Here is a 23,672-nt window from a genome sequence, read left to right as displayed (position 1 = left end):
TTAGATCTAGAAGGATAACCCATGAGGCATCACCCGCCGTTTCTGTCTTAGAAGATCTCTTCTGTATGGTTCAGGATGCATGCTCTTGTGTTTTTCATCTGGAAACATGTTCTTGTTGAATTATACTTTGCGCGGTAGCATCGTGCAGGTCCAAAACTTTTCAATTTTCCACTTCATTTTTCTTATCTCGCACAGCCAGCTTGTATGTTGCCTTTGAGGATAAATCGAGCTTTCATAAGTCCTGATTCCCGTGTTGAGCTAACTCACTGGGGTCATGAGCTGTGATTGGTGGGGGCAGACAACCTTTTGACTTCTGGTGTCGTCTTATCGTCTTAACCTTTGGATAGCTTTTTATGTGAGAAAAAGGGTATTTATACTTAATATTAACATGTCAAGGAATTGGGGGCAGTTCTCACCCGTCTGTTAGGTAGGGCAGTGCCCGAGCGTGGGATTATCCGTCTGTCAGGGACAACCCCAGCTTCCACTGGGCTGCCGAAGCTGATACTTGTCCACAGTCAACAGTGATGGCAGGTGCAGGGCGCGGTGGAGTTTCCTTCCTAGCCACTGTCCCTGCTGTATGACGGCAGTCTTGAACACTTGCTCCTCTAGGGGACACTCCCTCCTAGCTTTGAGAAAAGGCATTTGTGTCAAGCGCTGTTTGTCACAGGGTATCGCTACAAGCCGTGCCTTATATGATGGAAGTTGTTTTTGTAATTGTGTGCACTTTTTTCCCCAAACAGTGCGCTAAATTACGATTCTTCATTAAAATGTATCATACATGTGTAATAAATAGGTAATGGAGTAGTAGTACTGATGCAAGGGTTATTAAATGAGTGTGTCCGTGAAGCTGTATGTATCATTAAGGGTCCTGTGATGTCTTTGGTACGTGTCAGTTTTATTCAGCTTTCCCTTCGCATATTGGATGCATGGATGCAGGAGTTTTTACGATCTTTCTGGATCAATAATCCAGCCCTCTTGCGTTCTCGGGGAATATTTATCTTTAATATTCACGGGGCCGTGGACTCGGTCACGGAGCGGCGTGTGATTGATCACGAGCGTTAGGAAGCCGATGTGCAGCAAATCTCGCAACTAATCTGCTGGAGCCGGCGCTGGGGGGACAGCCGTGTGCAGCATAGTGAGCGACTGTCTCGCCTCGTGCAGCCTGTGAGCCTGGCAGCAGCTCGTCGAACTCGCATGGCTCAATCGGATGAGGCTACGGTAGGAATAACCAAGAAATGAGCGGGGCTGAAATTATATGTGCCAGCAGCCATGTCACCCTGCAGCTCACAACCGGCAGCCCACTGAAGGTCAGCAGGTGTGAGCTTGGTCAGTACCTGGATGGGAGACCTCCTGGGAAAAGGTCGCTGTTGGAATAGGTGTTAGTGGGGCCAGTAGGAGGCGCTCATCTTGTGGTCCGTGTGGGTCCTAATGTCCCAGTATAGTGACGGGGACACTAGACTGTAAAAAGGCTTTCAGATGAACCGTAAAACCGCGGTCCTGACTCTTTATGGGCATTAAAAATCCCAGTGCGTTTCCTGAAAAGAGTAGGGGTGTAACCCCGACGTCCTGTCCAAATTTCCCATTTGGCCCTTACCATTTATGGCCTCCTAATAATCCCCATCTATGAACTGGCTTCATTACTCTGCTCTCCTCCCTACTGAGAGCTGGTGTGTGGTGAGAGTACTGGCTCACTATGGCTGCCATCGCATCATCCAGGTGGGGGCTACACACTGGTGGTGGTGGAGGGAAGTCCCCATTATCTGTGGAGTGACCAGAAAAGAGCCATATAAGTGTAAGGAATTATTATCATTATTATTATTATTATTATTATTATATAGCACGTGGCCACAGTTTACTCGCTTTTGACAGCCGTGAATGTACACGTGGCGAGGTAGTTTTGGAACTGGAAATGTTGAACAGTAGAGAAGTTGTGATGATTGTCATGAGCCAGGGCTGGCAGTCCGATACAGAGCATTGAGAATAGCGGTGTTGAGGCCAGCGCCCACAGGACTCCTTCAAGCTCATCTGTGAGGGAGAAGCAGTGAGTGCTGTCGTTAGGACCGAGGATAGAAGGCACGCCTTTCCGCTGGGTCGTCGCAGGCTCACAGGCCCCCCTCTCCACAGAGCGTGACGAGGTTCTTGGATAAGCGGGCTGCTAATGACCAAGGTGATGACTAATGACCAAGCTGGATTGTAGATTGCCTTTACGTAACAAAATATAAGCAAAAGTTCTATAAACCTGGAGAAGTGGACCTGCTTTTCCCAGGAAACTGCTATTGACCAGGCCAAGCGAGCGAGTCTGCCTGCCTGCCTTGTTACCAGGCTGAAATAAATGAAACGGCCTCCTGCCTGATGAAGTGGCATTGATTGTAATAGGGAATTACAAGTGGGAGCGGTAAATCCTGGCGGCCGCTTGACATCGCTGCTTCAGGGCGCTGTCTCTTTCTCCCCTGTGACCCGCGAGCTCGGAGAGTTATCGATAGCCCCCCTCAGTCCCTGATCTGCTGGGGAAGAATTACCTCCCTCCCTGGAATGTGTGTCACACAGCCTGGTCTGGCAGCGGCACGGGGACTGTTAGAGATCGCCAGTCAGTACTGTACACGTGAGAAAGAGGGAGAGATGGGGAGAGTCGCTAATGTGGATGCACAGGGGGAGATATTTGCACAGTTGGGTACCTGTATACAATTGGGTATATATATTGAGTCCTTGTGCGTATAGAGAGGTATGCAAGATTGGGTCATCAGGCTGTAAAAAAAGATGTATTGCTGTTGTGGAATCAGTCCAGAGAGGAGCAACTTAAACGCCTTCCAGAGCTTAAGGGAATGTCCTCTGTTTTCAGGCTTCAGGTGGCCGAGCCCTTATCAGGCTTGATCAGAGGCTGATCCAATCATTCAGCACCCTCAAAGGCACAGGTGGAGTGAGCCCTGCGGGCCTCTTCAGAAAGAGCAGTGAAACGGGCTGAGAGCTGAAAGAGTGTTGGTTGACTAGTCGGCGGTGCTTGGGGTGCTGCGGGCACAGTTGGTCAGGGACGACCCAGACTCGCCCGCGATCGCAGAGCGCACCCCGGGCTCCAGTGCCTCTACTAGTGGAGCCACTCTGAAAGACCACTGTCTCATGGCTTTATTGCTGTTTTTTTTCCCCCACACACCAGCAGATTTCGGGGAAGTCTAAAAATGCTTTTATTAGGTTTCCGCAGTCTGGAGAACAGCATGTTTTGATCACTACGAGCTACAGTATAGTTTTCCTGCTCTTTTTGGCAGCCAGGCAGTTTTGCCACTGTATTCCTCAGGCACAGACACAGTGGGGAAACTCTGCAAAAGTGCTGTGGCTTAACTGGGAGCCCCTGATGTGAACCCACTTGAGAAGATGAACTGGGGGATTCCTGGGCGCGCCAGAGTGTTTCTGTCAAGAACAGCATACTCTTAAACTGCCGGCGCCCGCAGGAAACCTGCCACTAAAGGTCTGCAGGAATGAGATGGATGATGGAAGGGTTATGCCATTTGAAAGACTGTGGTTGATAAGGAAGTCAGCTTGTGAGTAACTGTGGGGAGTGACATACGACTGCTTTATCCATCATTGCCAGTACCAGCTTTAACGGTTTATTTCAGGTCAGCCTTTCTTCTCACGCAACTAAAGGGGAGTTCTTTTCGTATTCGTTTCAGTACCTCGTGACGTTCCCAGTGGATTTATTTGGAAATCTGTACGTGGCATACTTTTGTGAAGTTTTGAGATTTTCGTCTAGTTTGCACCCGTTTTCGCCGACACCCCAGACGCTGAACCTATTGTCAGGAGGTTTTGTGAAAAGCTGGAAGCCCGTTCCTTCAGTGCAGGCTGAATCCGTAATAAAACATCTCAGCGGCACAGAGGCCACTGTGCATTAACAAGGGCCTCTTCCTGCGGCATCTTCACATCCTCTCGTGATCTCTAGAGGTATTTGTGCATTGCCTGAAGCTTAATATTTCCCGAACATAAAACCAATTTATGTTCTGAAGGCCTGTGTCTAAATTGATGGAGCTTATGGAAGTAAGCTTTTCACTCCATTAATTGGCAGCAGAAATATGCATACAGAAGTCATTTTTTTAATTTCGTGTGTTTCTTTTTCTTAATGGTTTTGCAAAAGCGGTGCGAAGGAGATCAGGGTTTTCTGAAGTCTTGAATATTTTATGCGGGCGAGTTTAGCTTGCTTGTCCCCCCCCCCCACCTCCTTCCTTGAAATGCCATATTACCGGGGGGATCCTCGAATGTGCATGCATTTCAGAAATTCATCAGCTGAAGTTTATGAAAGACCTCTATGCAAATGAGTGTGCAAGACATGTGCCATACTTTGTGCTCATTATTTTTCTCTCTCATGTAGGGATTGAATTAGCTCACTCTTTTCTGTCTGAAATTTCCCTCCTTTTTTACTGTTAATTACGCTGTTATGCCAAAGCAGAAGCTGAGGAATGTGCAGTAGTGACGATAAAAATCAAACCATGTTTACCCTGTGTTAGTGTTGGTCTCTCTCAGAGCTGCGAGGCGTTTATGCTGTGTTTTTAGTTTCCCTGCACTCCCTGCTCGGCTGGCAAGGTTAGCTGTGGACAGCAGCAGGGCAGCAGCTGGGGGCCTGCATTCCCTGTGGTGTAAATTATCTTCCTGATAGAAACAGAGACCATATTTGTCAAAAGTAAGAGAAGAGATGGCATATCTGCACCGGTTCTTTCAGCTGTGCGATGCACATTGAACTGGGTGGCGATTGTCCCTCTGGTGTTCCAGCAAACAAAATTGTGCTTCACAGTGAATGCTTCTGGCTGCCAGCTTTCCACGTGCAGTTCTCTACCAGATTTTTCATGTGTCTGTAATCTGCACTGTAAAGCTCCGTTGCCTTAAAAAAAGTCAAATTCATTCAGATGTCTAGTATTTCTGGTCCCAGGAGTACATAAATTGAAAGCTTGAAATGATCGGTGTGCAAAATCACAACAGTTTACTTCCTAACCACATGCAATGGATAGGACTCGCGGGCTGTCATGGTCTGCAGGCTCTCCTTGTGTGAAGAGGCAGCTTTTGATCGGGGGGGTCTGGAGGCTCATCGTCTCCTGTTTCTTCATGTGCGCTCGAGGTAGAGTGCCTGTGCTGGATCAGTCTCATGATCCTCATGTGATTTTTGAGAAGTGAAGCTTATCAACAAGGGATTGTTCTGCAGGATGAGCAGCGTCAGGCATGAGTCTAGGTGGAGGATCCCTCCACAGGTCATGTGGTGCTTGATTGAAAACCAAAGGACATGGGAACGGTTACAAACGAGAGGAGGCCATTGGGCTTATCTTCCCCGTTTGGCAGAAAGCAACACTGATCCAAGGATGTCCTCCAGCCGCTTCTTGAAAGACCCTGGGGTATCAGCTTTAACAGTGTGGCTGGGTCGCTTGTTCCATGCTCCCATCACTCTTGGTGGTGTGAAGAAGGGGCCCCCTGTTTTAAATTCCCTTCCACGTCGTGTTCTGCTCTGCGGCTCAGCTGCTGAGGAAGTGATGGTGTTATCATCTCAATTGCAAAAGACGCAGAAGGATCATTGTAGCAGGCAGGGAAAGAAGGAGCTGTTGCTTAATTTCCCAGAGCAGGTGGCGATTGAACTCTGCACAGTTAATGGAGACTGCTCTTGGCAATTACCCGAGATACCTACCGCTACAGCTGATAGCCGGTGCGCTTCAACGGCCCCGTGTCTCTGTAGTCTTCTTTTGAGAGGGGAGGGCGCTGGCTGCTTGATTGATGAGCCATGGCTTTGCCGACGGAGAGGGGGTAATTACAGGACTAATGTGTGCAGAGCATTAGATCTGAAGAGAGGGAGGGGAGAGGGCCGGCGTTGGGGATCAAAGACGGGAGCGGAAGTTATATCTAACTGGAAACTGTCATTAATCTGAATTTTTCGGCTTCGGGCTCAACATGCCAAACGCCATTTGAATTGTGTTTTTGAAAACTGGGCCATTAGTGGTTTTCTTAATGTTTCATCAATCTGTTGGTGAACCGTCCATGTGTGTTATTAAACAGGAGAATGGACTAGAATGTCTAATCTAGCCTCTGAGGGGGCAGATGTAGGCTTCCTGTCGGGGAGAGAATTCCCCAGCAACCTTCTTTAACAGAGCTTTTGCTTTGATATTCCTCTGGTCCGCCGTTGCTGTTCTCGCGCCCCGGGGTGGTGATGAAATTAAAGGCGTGTGCTTGAGCTTGCTCTGAAATCCGCAGGGAAGGCTGGGCTCGGTTCCTGCGTGCGGCCGGGCAGTTATCGCCCCTGGAATGTGCGTTCGATACGCCGAATTGCCGCTCGAGAGCGCATGACAACAGAGGGCTTCTGTTGTTCTCAAAACATCTGTTCTTCACTGCCTCAAATTCTGTAGCGAGGAAATGAGTAAGCGGCGATCGTTTTAATATGGATGCATGCGGACATCACCCATACATCCATTTTCTAAGCATTTCATCCAGTCCAGGGCCTGGAGGAGCCGGAGTCTATCCCAGCAAGCAGTGGAAGTAAGGCAGGGTGCACAGTCCATCTCCAGTCCATTGTAGGGCACACACATACCCACACACCCTCACATACAGGGCCAATTTCTCCAGAAGCCAATTAACCTACCATTATGTCTTTGGATTGTGGGAGGAAACCGGAGCACCAGGAGGAACACGGACATCTCCATGCAGTTAGCACCTCAGGAATTAAACCCAGGGCCCCAGCGAGGCAGCAGTGCGAACCACAGTGGCACTCTGCCACCCCCATATACAGTACATGTGCAGTAGAAATAATTGCTTGGTTCTGCTGTGATAGTACAAGAAAAAAAGCTCATGCATCCTGGGACCATTCACATATGCTAAAAGGGCTGCAGGCCTTCCAAAAAAAAAATGCTCCTTCGTAAGGTAGCCCTCAGCTTCAGAGCAGGCATGGAAAATGAGTAGTATAGCCTTGCTGGCAACATGAAGAAAAGTCTGTTGCAACCTACATTTTTAAATAACTGATGGATCTATCAAAAATGTGAACCCACTACAAAAGCAGAGCAAAATGCCCTTCAATCTGTCATTTGAAAGCTCAATTTGAAATAGAGGTATTAATATGCACTTTGAGTTACTTACATAACAGGACATGCAGATGCATTGGAGACAGGCTGGTTGTTTTACTTTATATTTCAATTCTGCAGCAGCGAAGTTTCTGCTCATGAAAGTTTTAACACTTGACACTCCCGTCTGATTAGCACATACAGTTTCGGAAATCCCTCAGCATTCTGTGCAACATAAAACAGATTTCTAAATAAACCTGAAATGTGTGCACTTTAGGTTTTGCAGATGCCATGCTGTTGCCTGTTCGTTTCTTGAACCACTGCAGTGTTATGCTACAAGTGTCGAGATGTTTTGAAATTAAGGAGAGGTCGGCACTATCATTATTTAAACTGGGTGGGAAAACTGTTCTCTTTCCCTTGTTTATAAGCTCTGAAATAATTGGAAAGAGAAATTCGGCTGTACTGTATCGACTGTAGTTGTCAGTTACTCTTTCTCTTGTCACGCTCAAGGTTTTTTGCTGTGCGCAACATTGTGCCAGAAGCCAAACAGAACCAGATGGAAAAAAACATCAGAGAAGTTGTACAAGGAGTGCATGTCGCGGTGCTGCTCGCAGTCTGGCGGAGAGATTGAAAGGATGAGACCTTGAGCAGGTCAGAGCCTCACCGGAGGGGCTGTCATACCTGGGCACAGTCGATGTGGATTTCCCCACTCAGGAGGGAGAAGGATTGATCTGCAGGCCGAGAGGCCTCGCGACACCCTTGCTCCTGTAAAATCAAGGGGCGGTACTACGTGATTATAAATCCCCCTGGGGAAACTGTATTTCCCACACGTCCTCAAGGGCTCACTGGAATGGAGCGCGGCAAGGCTGAGCCTTCATCCTCCTCTCCCGCTGTTCAGGAGCGAGCAGAGTGTGAAGCTCAGCGGCCTGGAGCCGGGAGTCTCAGGAGTTGCTCTTTCAGAACCTGCCGGTCCCCCTGCTGCAGCAGGTCAGCCGTGTCCGCCGGGGTTGCCGCACTCTTTTAGCTGTCGCCGCTTGGCAAAGGTCCGGCTGTGGATTGCTGCAGCTGGGGCCGGTGCTGTTCGAGACTCAGCCGGGCAGCGTGACCGCGGGCGCCTGCGGAGAGAAGTCATTTTCTTGTAAGGAGTTAGCATTTCCGAGGCCGCATGAACACCCTTGCTTTCTAGTACCAGCGGTACTGCCTGATAGATTGGACTACCGGGGTGCTGAAACCTGGGTGGTCAGGCCTCCAGGTTAGAGCAGGGAGGAGAAAGCAGACGTTGCACCCACAGTCAGGCATGGTCTTCACTTTGATACTAGAGGGACGCCCTCATTTTAACGGGAGGGACTGAATTAACTTGAAGATGGGCGACCCAGAGTTGGCAGCCCTAGGTGAAACGGAGGATAGGAAAATAATTGCATAGGGGAGGTTTGTCTAATAGGTGTCCTGTAGCTGCTGAGCTGCTAGACTTCTCGCAGTGGAGCCGTGCTTTTAGGACACCTACACTACAAGGCTTATGCTTGTTTTGCAAGTAATTCCTGTCACTTTGTACAGAAACATCATGCATAACTGATGTAATAATCATTTGAGTGAGTACATTTAAATGTAATTGTGAAGGTATACAGTCTTAAGAGTGTTAATTAAACCTTGCTAAAGCATATTTCATAATCCGCTAGTTATGTTGTTGCAGCCTTCATTTGGTTAATGCAGTGAAATGCGTTTTTAATTTTTTTTTAGCAACCTATTGTACAGCAACGGCCTCATGCACATCGTTGGGGTGAAGATGTTTGTGCTGATTTTCCAAACTGCAGTTTTGCAATCAGTGTTTATTCAGCCATTTGGTTTTTTTAAAACCCCAATGAGTTTTCTATGGCAATCTGAATTTTAAAGAGGATCGACTGCAATTAAAGTGCTACAGATATTTTAGCTGGTAAGCACTCAGCGTGCATTCTCTTTCCAACAGCAAAGCGAGAATCTGTATGCCTGCACTCCAGCATTTAGAAAGAAGGTAATTGTAGTCACATTGTTATGCCGCTTACGAATGTTACAGATTGCAGCAAATCAGGGTCTTGTTAGTGTAAAATGCCCTTCCAGGGACTATACACAGCATAATTTGCCCTTTGTCTAATTTATCTTCTCCAAAGCATCCTCTGATAAAGACTTTCCCTACTTATTTAAATGTATCCAACTACCGCGCACAGAAAAAATCTCTAGCACCGGTGTAGTGAGCCTAGGCACCTGGATCCCATACAATTGCAAATTCTTGATCCAGTTAAGCTTGTTCAAAAGTGATCCACTACGATTCTTAGCTTAACAAACAAGAAGAGACGACGTGGGTTGACTTTGACAACAAGAAAAAAAAAGGTTCGGTTCCTTTAATCTGTCGGTGTTAAGACCTGAAATGCATCTGGTTTCTTTCTCCGGATTGATTCTAGAGCAGCCTGGTCTTTTTTTTTTTTAATGCCATTAATGCCACAGCTGTACAGTGTTCTCACATACCTGGGTTAATCTGGCATTTAAGGACCAATTCAGCACTTGAACACTTCAAAAATTGCATGAAACCCAAGTTGTCAAGTTGACTTTCCCTTCTCCTGAGGTTTAGTCCTTGTGAAAGCAGTGTGGACTATCTTGCATAGTGTTCAGGTACCTCAGGATGGTGCTGAAACTGTGTGCACGCTTTGGTCCCTGTGAATTTCTAGAGTTCATAGATGGATTTCCCAAGACCAGTCTAAAACCGGATGAAACCTGTCGCTTCCCTACCACAAGGATTACTTCAGCTCTGTCTGGGTGTGAGTCTTATTACAATAAACGTTTTTTTCCAGTGGTGTCTGGAGTTCATGTTCCCTCATATAAAAAGGCCATTGCACGTGACTGGGTTTGTTAGTGAGGAATATAATTAAACAGACGTGCCCTTTGAAGTTATACTCTGGGTATATCTAGCCTTAAGGCTTAAGCCTTGTTACCATAGTTTCTTCAAGCTAATAGCTGTATTTAAGTACAGCGTTCCTTATTGTAAAATAGATACAATGTTACATTAAGGAACCCAATTATGTTTTGATACAGAAGGCAACACCAAACAAATTAACCTGACATCATCGCAGTGCTGCTTAAAAGTATTTCTGTAAAGGTCACGTCTGCCGGCACTATGGTACTGACTTGATTGAGCCAAAGAGAGACGCCTTCTTTTGACATTTCCGCAAAGAAGAGTAAATGAGATTGACATTGCTTTGGTGTTAAATGGTAGCTTTTCTTCTTCAGAACACTCTTGTGTGAAGATTTATCAAAGCGCCAGAGCGATGTGGTGTTTTCATTGGACATAACATAGCTAAGACTGAAAAATGAGTTTCCAGACAGGCAGAAACCACACGGCACTCTGCTCCATGGCCGTCGTTTCCCAAAGGATAATTTGTTTTTTATGGGCCGGAGATTTGTTTCCAAAATCTCCTTGCCGTCTCTCACGTGCTTTAAAAAATATTTGGGAGGTGGTGAATGTCTCTGCCTCTCACCAGATACTCTGAGACATTACTCAAAGCCAACCAGGCAATCAGTTCAAGCTACGCAAGGGATTGCACTGAAATGGTGATGGTTTCCTTGCAGGGTGAAGGGTGTAGCTATCTCAAGAAACCTTGCCTGTTTTTCAGTGTGGGCTCAAATGCATGTGCTGCTGTATGTTCAGAATTTGCACCACTGCAATTTCAGATGTATAAGTTATCTAAGTACAGTGTTGTGCCGAGTGTATAATTCTGTAATATTGTTTAAGCACTCAAGCGAATCCAATACTGTACATATTCTGAGCCTCTGAACCTGGCATTTTTCACCTGGGGGGGTGATATATGTAGTCTTGCCTGTATTTCTCATTTTGTGATATTTTGTCGTATCAAGTTAAAGCTTGTTCTGTTGCTGGGCTTCACAATTATTGCTGTATAGTACGAGCCTGATAACGCCTCACACAGTGGAGAAAATGGCTGTGAATGTCTCTGGATGAATGTTGAGGTATTTTGCGATTGAGCTGTTTGGTGTGCAGAATGCAGTCAAGTCTCCAGAGTGCGTGCTGGCTCAGCGCTGCAGCTGGCATGGTGAAGAAAGACTGCTGCTGCCTTTGAGGTGGCTTTAAACACGCGTAGGACATGCTGAATTCTCTATTAATTAGGTGTGTTTACACTTCCAAGCTACCTCCATTGGCAGGGCAGTAAATGGTCATGTAGGAAAACAGTAACAATGAGAGACCTGCTGGGAAACATGCGACACGGGACAGACAGTAACTGGTCTGCGGAGTCTGCAAGCCACACTTAGTTTCATGTCACAAATGTGGGATGATAGATTACGATTCCTATTAAGCAGCACTTCTGCTAAGGCTGTCACAGGTCGAGTGGGTTAAAGTGCATTCTGGACCCGCTCTGTGGTTTGTTGCCACAGGACACACTGAAGGCCATGTGCAGCCTGCAGTGTACCTGTTGGAAATGCTCCCCAGCCACTCTGTAAGGTATTGCAGTTTTTATGCCATCCATTGGTTTTGCCTTGCTGTGCTTCATATTGGAGTTCATCCAACTGCCAAAGGCTTTCCCAAAATGTTAATTTGTGCTTTTGATCGATTCTCATATCATGTCATTTTATGTGATGCAAGAATCGATCAAAAGCACCAGCTAACGTTTTTGGACCTATAAAATGGTAATTAAAACCCAAATCCTTAGTCATCGGATGCAGGGCCCGCCATGCCTGAGAGAGCCGGTGTCTTTAAGCTGCCGTCCTGTGAAATAGGCTAAAGCTTATATCATGATTAGGAAATGATGCATGCCCTTTAGTTTCAGAGTGAGTTATGATCGAGTTGAATGGGAACATCTCCATCAGAGGAGAGACTCCTCCTCATTATGTGAACCTCAGTGTTGGAGTCATGTCCTGTGAGCTGGTTAGGACCTCTTGTTAGGATTTCTGAATTCCCTCATTCTCTCCGTTTTGGTTTAAACCTCGGTACATATTCCTGGCACTGCAAGTACGTAAACATCATTTAAATGCCTGGTCTATGCCAGCCGGTCTCCTGTTTGCAACCAGACCCTTTGACACTCCATCTGGCTGGGGTTTGCGAGAAAAACACAACTCGCTGGCAGCTGGTGTTCGGTGCGGAGCAGACTACAACTACACCCAGCGGGGACTTTCCATTCTCCTTGTGGGGTGGCTGTAGTGGGGAACCAGGGTCTTAGAAAACACATTGTTTGCCCATTGATGTAGCGGACTGGCTTGATTTCAGGAAAACAACTTTATTCCACCCCTTTCTTGGCTGTAACCTGTGAACCTGAGACCGTCTCATTAGCTCCAGATACAAGCGATCCCCGGGGTCTGAATTAAGCCGGGAAGGGAATCGCAGCAGCTTCGGTGCAAGAGGAGATCTCAGGAGGAGTAAGTGCCTTGGGTCCTAGCGGCTGAAGCTCAGAACCCGGCTTGGCAGGATCTTCCCTTTGTTGGACAGAGGCTGCGCTTCTGATCGGGATGGGCGAGTGGGGGGGGGGGGGGAGGCAGTGACATCTGACGTGCGTGACCAAAAATAAAATACTAGCGCCTTGTCCCGCCCACAGACAAGTGGAGCACAAAAACAAATCTTGTAAGAAAAGGTATGGTCTTAACCAGGTGTTGAAACATGGAAATATATTTATTTTAAATGTAAAGAATTTTTCCTCCGTGTGCAGAGTTCACCTATTTCCGCAGTTCTCAGGGCGTAGTGTAGCTGTGTGGGAAAGATTTTGAGCTGTGTTGCAGCGTGCAAGCACAACTAATTCGCCTCATGGGGATTAGCATTATCACGAATGTCAGTCCACCTGACTGAAGGGCACAGTGCTCGAAGACCAGGAAAGCAGCCAGAGTTTTTGTGCTCACAAGGCACAAAGGTGTGGCAGAGTACTTAAAGAAAAGGGAAATATTGACCTCTTCATGTATTGACCTTGTTTTCTGTTATGTGCAGTACAGGAAGGTTTCATATTGTCAATGGTACAGTGTAACAGAACTACAGTAGCTGTATTGTGGTAGCCTGAAATATTAGCATCCGTGTAAACTTTTGCCGGTGTGGTTTCAGGAGTGAACATTTTTGATTTGCCGCATGAGAGAAAGCTGATAATAAGAGCTAGCTTAACACCAGCTGTGTCCCTGGCATAACTGTGCTAAAAATAACAGTTTCTTTAAAAAAAAAACTTAAAGCATTCTCCCAGCGTAGAGCCTGCTAATCCACTACATGTGGGAGGTGCTGGAGCAGCTCCTTCAGAATTTGTTCTGGCGTTGGAAGATGTAAATCCTGCAAAAAGCAGCAGAGAAAAGGAAACGAAGAAGCCACCTGCTCTTCAGAAGCAGGAGATGGAACAGCAATAACCAAAGCCATTGCAGGGTTTTTTAAGCAGTTTTGTTTTTACTTTACATGCATTTCCTGTTGCTGTGCAAATTAACACCAGGGATTTCAGCCCTTCACTGTTCAGAACAACAGTCTGTTATATAATCAAATGTAATAAACTGTAATCACCTGCCCACATTATAGCGACATTTAAAAAAAGAAAGAAGAAAGATGTCTGCTGCTCGTCAACACAGTAGGGATTTTCTCCAGGTTTGCTGCTTACCTCCTGTCTTCCAAAGATGCGCTAACTACGTGAGCCTGTGTGTCCACTCTGTGACGGGCTGGTGCCTACTTCAGTGTCGAGTAAAAATCCACTGGAGACCTTTTTGTCAAGCGAAGAGTTTATTGTGTATTCGGCCTAAGAGGCACCTCCTCTGCAATTAGGAGGATGGTTCTGACACAAAGTCACCACTGACCTTTTATACACTTACTTGATAAGGAAGGCAGACAGCTTCAGTTGCATTTGATTTTTATTGGTTAAGCAAACTTCTACAACAATTGATCATAAGATGCCTGCAGTCTTAAACTCAGTTACACAGACATCTTAAGTCAGTACATGGTGTACAGAGAAAGCAATGAACCCTTCAGCAGTGTGTAGTCCCACACTGGGCTTCTGCCACAGGCTCTTGTCATGAATGTACCAGCAATAAGTGACTTCCTGACGATTGTTGGGTACCAAAAGACAAAAGCACAGCTTTCCACCCTCGGCTTCTCTTCAACAGAAGACAGGCCTCTTCCCTTCTCCAGTACCTCTGTGCATGATAACAGTTGTGAGGGTTTGCTTGTTTGCTCAGTTGTGCTAAAGTCTGATCACAAGCCGGGTGTATTTGATGGGGCAGTGCTTGGGTAAAAAAAAGTGCTGAAAATCAAAAACTAGGCCAAAGGGGTAGACGCGTGGCATTTAGAGCTCTATTCTTTCCTAAACCAAGTGTTTTCAGCTTTGTCTGGGGGTCCCCAGGGTGTATTCTGAGGCTCCCTAGAAACAGAGCGACTCTTGACTTCCTCTGTCTCGTCCAGCCATGTGTGAAATCCTCCCTCTCATGCGGTGAAACAGGAGTCCTGTTTTTGTTCCAGTACTTTGTCATTCAGTTTGGTCCCATCAACCAGAAGGTCCTTCCAGAGAGGGGTTTCATAAAACAGGACTTCATCCACAAAATCACCGCTTGAACCACACCCCACCTCTGACTTTTTCCCCCCCCTTCTTTTTCTAAACCGGAACGGCTTGAGAAAAGTTTTTTTTGGTATTCAGATCCGTATTGGTTTCTTTGCCAGGTGATTGTGCAAAATAAAACTGAAGTTATTTTGAGGCGTCCCGGCTCCTCCCCGGTCCCTTGCTAAATGTGTTCCCAGTTCTAAAATGTTATAATTATCTTTTCCTCTGAGGACGGATTGAAGCAGCAGGATATTTTCCGTGCTGCTGAGATGAGATTTTTTTTTCCCCCTCCCCTTCCCGTCGTATTTGTTTTTGTCTTCCCTTTTTAAAGCCAGCTCTCCAGATTTTCAGTCGGCTTCCTTCAATGGCTTCTGCATCCTGTGTGTTCATTTCCCTTCTCGGCTTTGAGATGAGAGGTGTCTGCCCCCCACAGATAAAATCCTTGGAGGTGCGTGGTTTTCCCACAGTTCCTGGGGCAGCGGGTGCCAGCGTGCCAGACTTTCCGTGTGCCTTCAGAGAGAGCCTCCGTCGGACGTGCTCTGCCCTGCCTCTGAAACCCCAGTTCACAGGTCCCGGAGCAAAGGTCATGAGATCTTGTCGGCAGCGGCAGGAGCTGCAGTTCTAGAATGTGGACAAAGGTCTTGCTTTTGATGACGGTTCTCAGCATGACGCTCGTGTTCTCCTGTCTCCCGATCAGGGTCCATTGCATGAAGCTTTGGACGGGGAAACAAGAGAATATTGTTTATAATCGCAAGAAGTACTGGTTCTAATGGACTGTGCTAACGATGAGCTGACCGTTGTTCAGGTGATGCCTGTAAAACAGGGTTTCACCAGTCTTCGTACTTAACTTAGCGATTGTTCAATGCAAACACTTCTGTAAAACCATAAGCCTGCCAGTTGTCACCCGTACACACACACACGCATTCACCATTTGTGTGTCCTGTTTCAGTTACTGAATTTTAAGATTACACATGCTAACATGTAAGCTGTTCTGAAACGCATTGCTCATCTCTCTTTTGGTTCTCCAGCCCACTATTATACAGTAGGGTGGTCTTTCCAGGTCGGGGATGTGCCGAAAGGAGCGGGCCCCTCTGTGCGGTGACGTGGAAAACAGATTAAAATGGGGGTCTGTCGGTGTTTGGAAACATTTTTTCCCCACCCCTTATGGCTCCTGTCGCGCTTAAGGGAGACACTGTGCTGTCAGTAGTTTAGCTGAGAATCCATCTTATCGAAAAGCTTTAAAACTGCGACGTCTTTCCGACCGAGCCCTCTGTAGTGGCCCGGAGGCTTTCCTTGCCGTTTCCCCCCCGGTGGATCTAGAATGACCTCAGTACCGGATCGGAATTGCTTGCCTGAACTGCAGGACTGTTTTTCTTCACCTACAGAAAAACCCTCTGCATTTGGTGACAAACCCGAACGGAACATTTGGTTGAACAAAACGGTAATGGGCCTTTGTCTCATCTTTTTATTTTCCTTGCAGCGCTTGCCTGTAAGCTTTTAGCATGTTCTGAAAATTGGTTTGGTGTGTATATGTGGGGTTAAGTCTGTATTTCTGCACCAGCAGGTTTCTCAGAGTGCGTTGTACAGTAATCTTATTTATTCTCGTGTTGAACTGTTTGCATAGGGATTTTAAATAATTTAGTGTTTTTCTGTAAAGTTATTTAGTCCAACAAGTTTGCACATAATGCATAAAATATCAGTCTCTGCTGAAGCCAGAAAACACCACAGCAGATTAGATGAAAAGTGGCGCTTGTTACTCTGTGAACACTGATTTGTGTCTGGAGCTTTGTTCTGAAGACAATCTGTTATGAAACATCTTAGCTGTGAAATACCTCAAGGTGCCTGATGTGCAGTGAAAAAGGATTTTTTTTTTCCCCTTTGGGGGGAGAAAAGCAAGACTTGCTAAATGTGGGGGTAACATGGGATGATCTTAAGGAATTAAAGAAGAACACATCCAGTTTTCCAACAGTGAGGTTCAATGGGGAGGGGCGGGTTGGTGCTCTTAAAAGCTTCCCAAGCCACAGATAAAATGCAGATTAGCATAATGTATAATGTTTGCCGATGCCGAGTGCTTCTCATAAGGAGCGAGAGTCGAAGATTTCACCGGCCTCGCCCGGCATGCTTGCAGGGCGTGATGATGACGAGTGTGGCCCCAGCGCTCGTCTGCGCACTGCCCAGGAGTGTTAAATACGTTCTGCGAAGGAATGAAATGCGTTCTCTCTCATCTTCTCTCCTGTAGTTGTACACTTCCTGGTATCTAATTATAGCCTCGGTTCTCTTCGTAAGGGATCTTTGACAGATGCTAATCCAGCAGCCCCCGATTTGGTACAGGGGATTGCAGTAGTGCTTTAAGAAGGGCTCTGAAAAATCACAAAAGTCTTGTGGAGAATATTTGTTGAAGTCCTCATCTCGGGCGTCTCCTCTAAGTCTGCTGTATTACATATTGACAATTATTTTGAAAGCATCGAGGCTGTTGAATAATATGCAGCATTTATTTTATCTTCAAGGTGCTGAGATTTTTCCGCTCCTCTTGTCGCAGGTGCAGGGATTAGAGGAAATCTGGTAGGTCCACACTGGGGAAAAGGCGAGGGGATAACGGAATGGAATGCTAATGGCATTTTATTTTATTTTGGACTTAACGTTAATTGAGACAGCAGTGCGTTTCCGTGCTTATTTTTGGAAGCGGTTTCTTGCGGCGTGTAGCCCATGGTGGCTGGTTGTCGGGGGATACACCACTTTGCTTTAGGTTTTAAAATGTGCTGCCGACATTTAATGTGCCCCAACCACGTGGCTCTGAATAGAGCACGTACTGTAAGGAGATCAGGTCACACGTGCAGTGTTCATCCCTGCTCTCGAGATTCCTGGGGTTTTTTTTTCTGGGATGTTCCTTTGTTCTGTGGAAGGTTATTCTGTGCTTCTGAATCTGGGCAATTTCTTGAAGGAAATCAATGAAATGAAAGAGTTGGGTGTTGAAACTCAGGCTCTGCGCTTCTTCCAAACCTGCACGTTTAATAGACGGCTACGCACAAATCTGGCCTGCAGTGTGAGCTCCTCTTTGATTTGAACTCTGGGGGGAGCCCTTTCAGGACCTGTCCGGGGTACCCTGTCACTCTGGATGAATTGCAGCGTCTGTCGGCTCTCAGGTGCGCTGTGTGCTCGGGAATATAGGTGTTTTTTCCCACTGCTCTCATCACTCCCACCGTGGCCTTGAAGCTGTCCTGCTGGGGCAGCTAGTTGTTTTATTTACTTTCATGGCCGTGAGGCCCAAGGGCAAGATCTATTAATCAGGTTTTGCACAGAAATCCCAAGACCATTATAAGAGCCTGTTACCAAATGAGGTGACACAGCAACGACTAACAGGAAATGCTCTAGAATGAGAGCTGCCTGAATAGGGAAGAGTGACTTGCTTTCAAATGTGCACGGGGGGGAAGCAGAAATAATATCGGTGCCCATCTGCACTTAAAATGGGACGTCACCTGTTACTAGAGGGGTTCGTGGCTATGGGGGGTGGACATGGATTCAGATCTCGGGTGGGATGGTGTTGCTGAACCCCTGAATGCATGGCAGCTGTCTGTTGTTATTCTGAATGAGTGTTTGTTCCTACTTGACTTGTCTGGTTAAAATAAAGGTTTCATAAATGTTGCTTTCTAGTAACAGCTTTCCAGGATCTATGAAGTTCTGTGAAGTGTGTGTCATTAGTTTTGTTCCACGGCACAAAACAAGAGCCGTTAAATGTTTTCAGCCCAATATGGATCAGTTTTTTTGTCTTTCTTGTTTGGATGTCCCAAGTGCTTAAGTCTCTTTCCTCAAGATCCTTAAGTGTACAAATCCAGAAGGTCTTTTGTACTGTAGGTCTCCCTAAATCAGCTGTGGCTACAGACCTGTGGCAGGGATAAATTAGTACAGCTTCACCTCACTGAGCTTAGTTAACCCTCATCCTGTTGGTGAATGGAAAGAGACTTGCAAAACCTTCTGGCCGGCACCCCTGAGGAAATGCCCCCAGGTATAAAACTGTCTTAATCCCCTTGCTGTGGAGTGGACACTTTGTCAATCTGGAGACTGTCCCTGAATTATGCACTAGGCCTGAATGCAAGACATGGTTGGTTTTATTTTGCACTTGGTTTTGTGTTTTGTAGATTTTCATCTCTGCACCAAGGCTATTTGCAGGGCGGTGCCTTGTTTTACGTGTTCATGCTGCTGTAGTTTCAGATCTCTGTATGTAAAGTCTTTAAAAGAAGCGTGATGCTGGTCGATGATGACCGAGGATAAAAGGCACCATCTGTGTCTCTCCCCCCTCCCCGCCCCATTCGGTGAAGAAAGACAAGCCGGGGACACTCTGCACAGCCCAAGTGGGGAAAGAAGGACAATTTTCACCCATTTTCTGTTAGATTTCATTTCTTTTGTGTTATTGAAGAGCATCCCCCTAACCCCGACTCATTTGTCTTGCTGAAGGGCAGAGAACAGTGTGATAAGCACCGGATTTTCAGCCCTGACCTGCACTGTGTGGAGAAACAAATCCGCAGGACCAGTTATCATCCTAGAATTAATGTCAGGGGTGACTGATTTTGGAGCAGCAGTAGTTTATTTTCAAGTGTGGGATTTTGATGCCCTTGTTTTGATTCTGTGTTTTTGTTTTCAATTTGTTTTGGTTGGTATCCACATGGATGTGTATGAACTATCAATCATTCACAAGGTGCCTCCATTTTGCCTGTGCACAGAGTTCAAGTCATTTTAGCTTTCACAGGCTGCAGGCTTTTCTGTGTTAACCAGCACCAGCAGGCTGTTTGTGCTTGTTAGACTGAGTGAACTTGCAGTCAGACGTGTTAAATTGAAGATTAGAAATACATATTTCATGTGGTGCTTTATCATAACTCGTATCGTTTAAAAGTGGCAACAGCTCCTAAAGTATATAATGTTCAACCTGCAATGTAGTAAAAAATATTTGTCCCTCGTCTTTGTTTTGCTGGGCTCTGACTAAAAAGTATTTGTTTTCTGTGTGTCCTGTATGCGCGTTTAATACAGAATAATGCTTTTCCTTGAGTTTGTGTTTAAGTGATGAGGGCTTTGTGTTCAAAGACTTAGCTGAAATGATGAAGTTGTGCTGAATGCAGACTGGGCACCTGACAGCAGAACAGCACTGTGTAAAACCTGTGAAATTGCATTTCGACTTTGAAACCAAAAAGTGATTGGATTTTTCTTTAAAAGGTGCTAGCTATATTAATTTTTCATTTGTACTCGTGTTATTTTGCAGGCATTTCAATCTCCGAATGAAGAGGGACGCATCCCTGTTTACGCAAGACTTCAAAGTGGAATTCGCTGGAGAAGAATTGGATTATGACACCTCCCACATCTACACAGGAGAACTCTACGGTAAGTCTGCTAATTATCTCCAGGAAGGCTTCGCGTACCCACGGGGAGGAGATAATCTTCCAGGGAAGCATATTTTGGTGTGTATGTGCAGGAGAAACTGGGTGTGTGAAAACTGCAGATGTTGTTAGTGTTTGTAGAAGTAGGAAGAATGTTGAAAGCTGGTGTTTCTGTCCACTAAGAAATGCCAAATGTGTGGATCTGTACCAGAATGCTTGCCTGTCTCTAATGCCATCTCAGCGATGCTTGTCAGATCTGCATGTGTACGTGTCTCCTTGCCCCACTCCGTTAGACCTGCCCGTGTGTCTTGGTGACATCAGAGAAACAGCTGTGCCTGGCAGAGGGAGTGTGGGAGTTGGCAATCAGTAGGGTTGAGATGATACTGTTCTGCCAGCAGCCATATCACCCTGCAGCTCACAGCTGGCAGCCCACTGAAGGTCAGCAGGTGTGGGTCTGGTCAATACCTGGATGGGAGACTCCTGGGAAAGCTAAGGTTGCTGGTGGAAAGGGGTTAGTGGGGCCAGCAGGGGGTGCTCACCCTGTGGTTCATCTTGGTCTAATGCCCCAGTATAGTGATGGGGACACTATACTGTAAAAGGGACCGTCCTTTGGATGAGACTAGGGTAGGGGTGTTACCCCAGCGTCCTGGCCAAATTTCCCATTGGCCCTTACCAATCATGGCCTCCTAAGAATCCCCATCTCTGAATTGGCTTCATCACTCTGTGCTCCTCCCCACTGAGAGCTGGTGTGTGGTGAGCGTACTGGCGCACTATGGCTGCCGTCGCATCATCCAGGTGGGGTCCCCATTACATGAAAGGGCCGTGAGTGGAGTGTGCAGAAAAACGCTTTATAAATGTAAGGATTTTTTTATGATTCACACTCTTGTTGTCGTTGTCACACTTCACTACTCTCTGGCCAGTGGGTGTGGTTTGAAACATGTTTAAATAGAACTGCTGATAAAACGAACTGTAGACATGTGTTGAAACAACAATTCAACACTGTAGGGAAGGGACCGTTGTTGATTTGAGGTGCGTTGGATTTCTTCACCTTTTTGGTCAGTGAAATGGTTTAGAGGAGAAAAGAAACAAGCACATGGTAAAAAAGGCATTTTGCAGCAGTAAAGTAACATGAACTGATTTTTTTAATTAATTGGGGAATCCTCAAGGGAAAAGCAATTAGGAGCAGACAGATACTTAGCAAATTTCAAAACGGTCACAATCTCAATTTTGTGACAAAAGTGGTCACTCCTTTTCTTGAACATCAGCATTCGTCATCTGACGTTCAGTGAGCTCTGTGTGTGTGACAGCTTTGAGCTCGAGGTAATTACAGAAGATGTTCTCCTCCCGTCACACCTGGAAGAATATCGTAGGTGAGGATCCGAGACTCTCATAGCACAGTGAAAGAGTATCGGAGAGAGATTCAGATAAATATTTCTCTCATTTATCCTGGAAGGATCATAAATAAACTTCTTGAACACTAGACATAATTAGAAAGAAAGAGTACGCAAAGATAAGAATGCGAGTCTCAAGTCTCAACAATAATAGTGGCGTATCCAAGCAACCCTGAATAGTTTGCTCATTTCCTGGACCAAAATAAATGGAAACACCATCAGGTATTGGGCCTCCACATGCTGTCGTTATGGTATGAATGTGCTGTGGCATAGAGTCTACCACCATCTGAAATTCTCACTTTTTGTCCACTACCTGTATGATGTGTAGAGTTCAGATGCCTGTTTCTATAGGTTTAAAATTGCTTCAGCTTTAAACACGTTGCCTGGACACATGCGTGGAGTTTTGCGGGTTGCATGCTGGCAAGTCTGTAAATGTAATCAGCGTTGTTTATTCCTCAGGACTCTGAGCACACTGTAACAGTAGTGGATCTGCAGATAACACAGCTGATTTATGTGCAGTCTGCTTGTACTGTTAACTTCATGATTCTGCCCTATACAGCAGGTCCCCGAAGAAACATACCTTTCATTTTTCTTCTGCAGGAACCTATTACAGTCATATAATGTCCTCAGCTGCTTGGGCTGTGCTGATAAATTTAATTGCTTGAAGGTACTTTGAGTGACTTAAGTAATAATCGGAATCGGCAGAAAAAGATGTTAATGACTTGCCGTCTGTGATGACTAACAGATTGACTTCTAGCTTTTAAAAGAAGAAGAAAAAGATTTCCTTGCTTTAATTGGTTTTCTGCTTCTCTTGCAAGAGAGCAATTTTCTTCTGGACTTGTACAAAGCCTCCAGTTTGTACAGATTTTAGCATATTGTCTTAAAATGTAATAGTTTTGATGGAACTTCAATAATTTGTTGGAAGCCAGGTTTTTCTTTATAACTCGCCTCTTTACAGAAGAATTTCGCTTGTGTTCCAGCTTATTAAAGGGCTGCGGGGCAGAGGGCACCTTTGTCTGAAGTTTTGTTTCGGGGAAATGTGTTGGTTTCCTTTTCCCCGTCGCACAAAGCCCATCGAGGAGGATATTGTGTTGACAGAGGGGGAAGCCACAGCGGTTCACAGCTCACAGGGTTGAAATGCCAAGAATGGGGTGTAGTTGTCTGACAAGAGCACGGTGCATTGTGACTGTACACGCCACAAGTATCTAAAAGCCCAACACGCGCTGAGCAAGGACGGCTAGGCGCCGCCCTTCGTTACTGGAAGCACTGTCGCTTGTGTTCACCAGTGCGCTTTGTGACGCGCGCGCCTGTGACACTCGAACGCGACTGGAATGCTTCAGGAATGTGAAAGGACCACCGATGCAGTTTGATTTGACCCAAATAAGAGAAGCCAGCACTGTGCATTGTGTTCTGGAGGTTCGCCCACCGTTCAGTTTGCATGCGTGGCTGTTGCTGTTGGGCTCGCAGAGTGGTGACTGCATGGCATCGCTCCCCAACCAGCTCTCAGCCTGGAGTGCAGCCATACTTTGTCATCCCTGTTGCACTGCTTGCAGAGGGACGTAGGAAGATGAACACGAGAGGCAGTCCGTTTCTGGTAGTGCTGTTTTTTTTTTTCCTCCATCCCTTGAAGGAATTAGAGCCAGCCTGACAACTGTCTTTTAAATATGCATTAACTTTTCTTCACGCTTTTAAAGATGTCAAATTGGCTGGTGTGCACAATTGTAAAAGGAAAAATGAAGAACGGTGGAAATGTTTTCTTTCCCCCTTGTTATTACAATTCCTTACACACAAGTGGTGCAAGAGCAGTCTGTTGGGTGGATCGTGTACTGCAAGACATTTTTCCATGAGATGTTGTCAAAATTCATGCCGTCTCCATTATGTCTACTGTATTTTCTCCAGACACACCATCACACTCTCTCTGTTTCCCAGTAGCAAGTATTCCGTTTGTTATGAAAATCAGCCTTCTCAGCAATTGCTTTTGGGACTTGTCTCTGAACAGCTGTTGAAATCTGTACCAAAATGTTGTCTTCCGGTTTCTGCATCGAGGCAAGCGCCGTTTTGACTCACTTGCGGGAAGGCTGCTCCATGCCAGTTCTCGATAAGCACTCTGTGGTTTGTCTTGCGGGTGTCCCTGTTTGGCCTTGCTGAGCCAGTTATGCGCCCCTTACTGGTAAATAAATGAGGGAGGACTTTTTGTTTTCCTTGGAATGGAACATGTTTTGTATGAAAGAATTTCTTAAAGGCAGGTGTCGCATTAAGTATGGTCTAGTCCTGATTTGCTACTGGGGATTGTACCATTTTTTGAAAGTTTTAGAACAGGTCATGTTTAATAGTGAGCAAAACTGAGACCTGTTTGACACAGACACGGTCATGCTC

The 23,672-nt window shown here is 46.1% G+C and overlaps 1 protein-coding gene across 1 annotated transcript in view; it reads left to right on the top strand.

The window, feature by feature from the left end:
- adam10a (ADAM metallopeptidase domain 10a) overlaps positions 1-23,672 on the top strand; it is a 94,548-nt gene that overhangs the window by 35,110 nt on the left and 35,766 nt on the right. The window contains exon 3 of the mRNA XM_088920416.1: positions 19,791-19,909. Within this exon, the coding sequence (XP_088776542.1) occupies positions 19,791-19,909 (119 nt within the window). The remainder of the gene's footprint in view (positions 1-19,790; positions 19,910-23,672) is intronic.

Source organism: Atractosteus spatula, chromosome 7 (assembly GCF_055471065.1).
Source record: "Atractosteus spatula isolate fAtrSpa1 chromosome 7, fAtrSpa1.hap1, whole genome shotgun sequence".
NCBI lineage: Eukaryota > Metazoa > Chordata > Actinopteri > Semionotiformes > Lepisosteidae > Atractosteus > Atractosteus spatula.
This window is presented reverse-complemented; position numbering and strand designations above follow the sequence as displayed.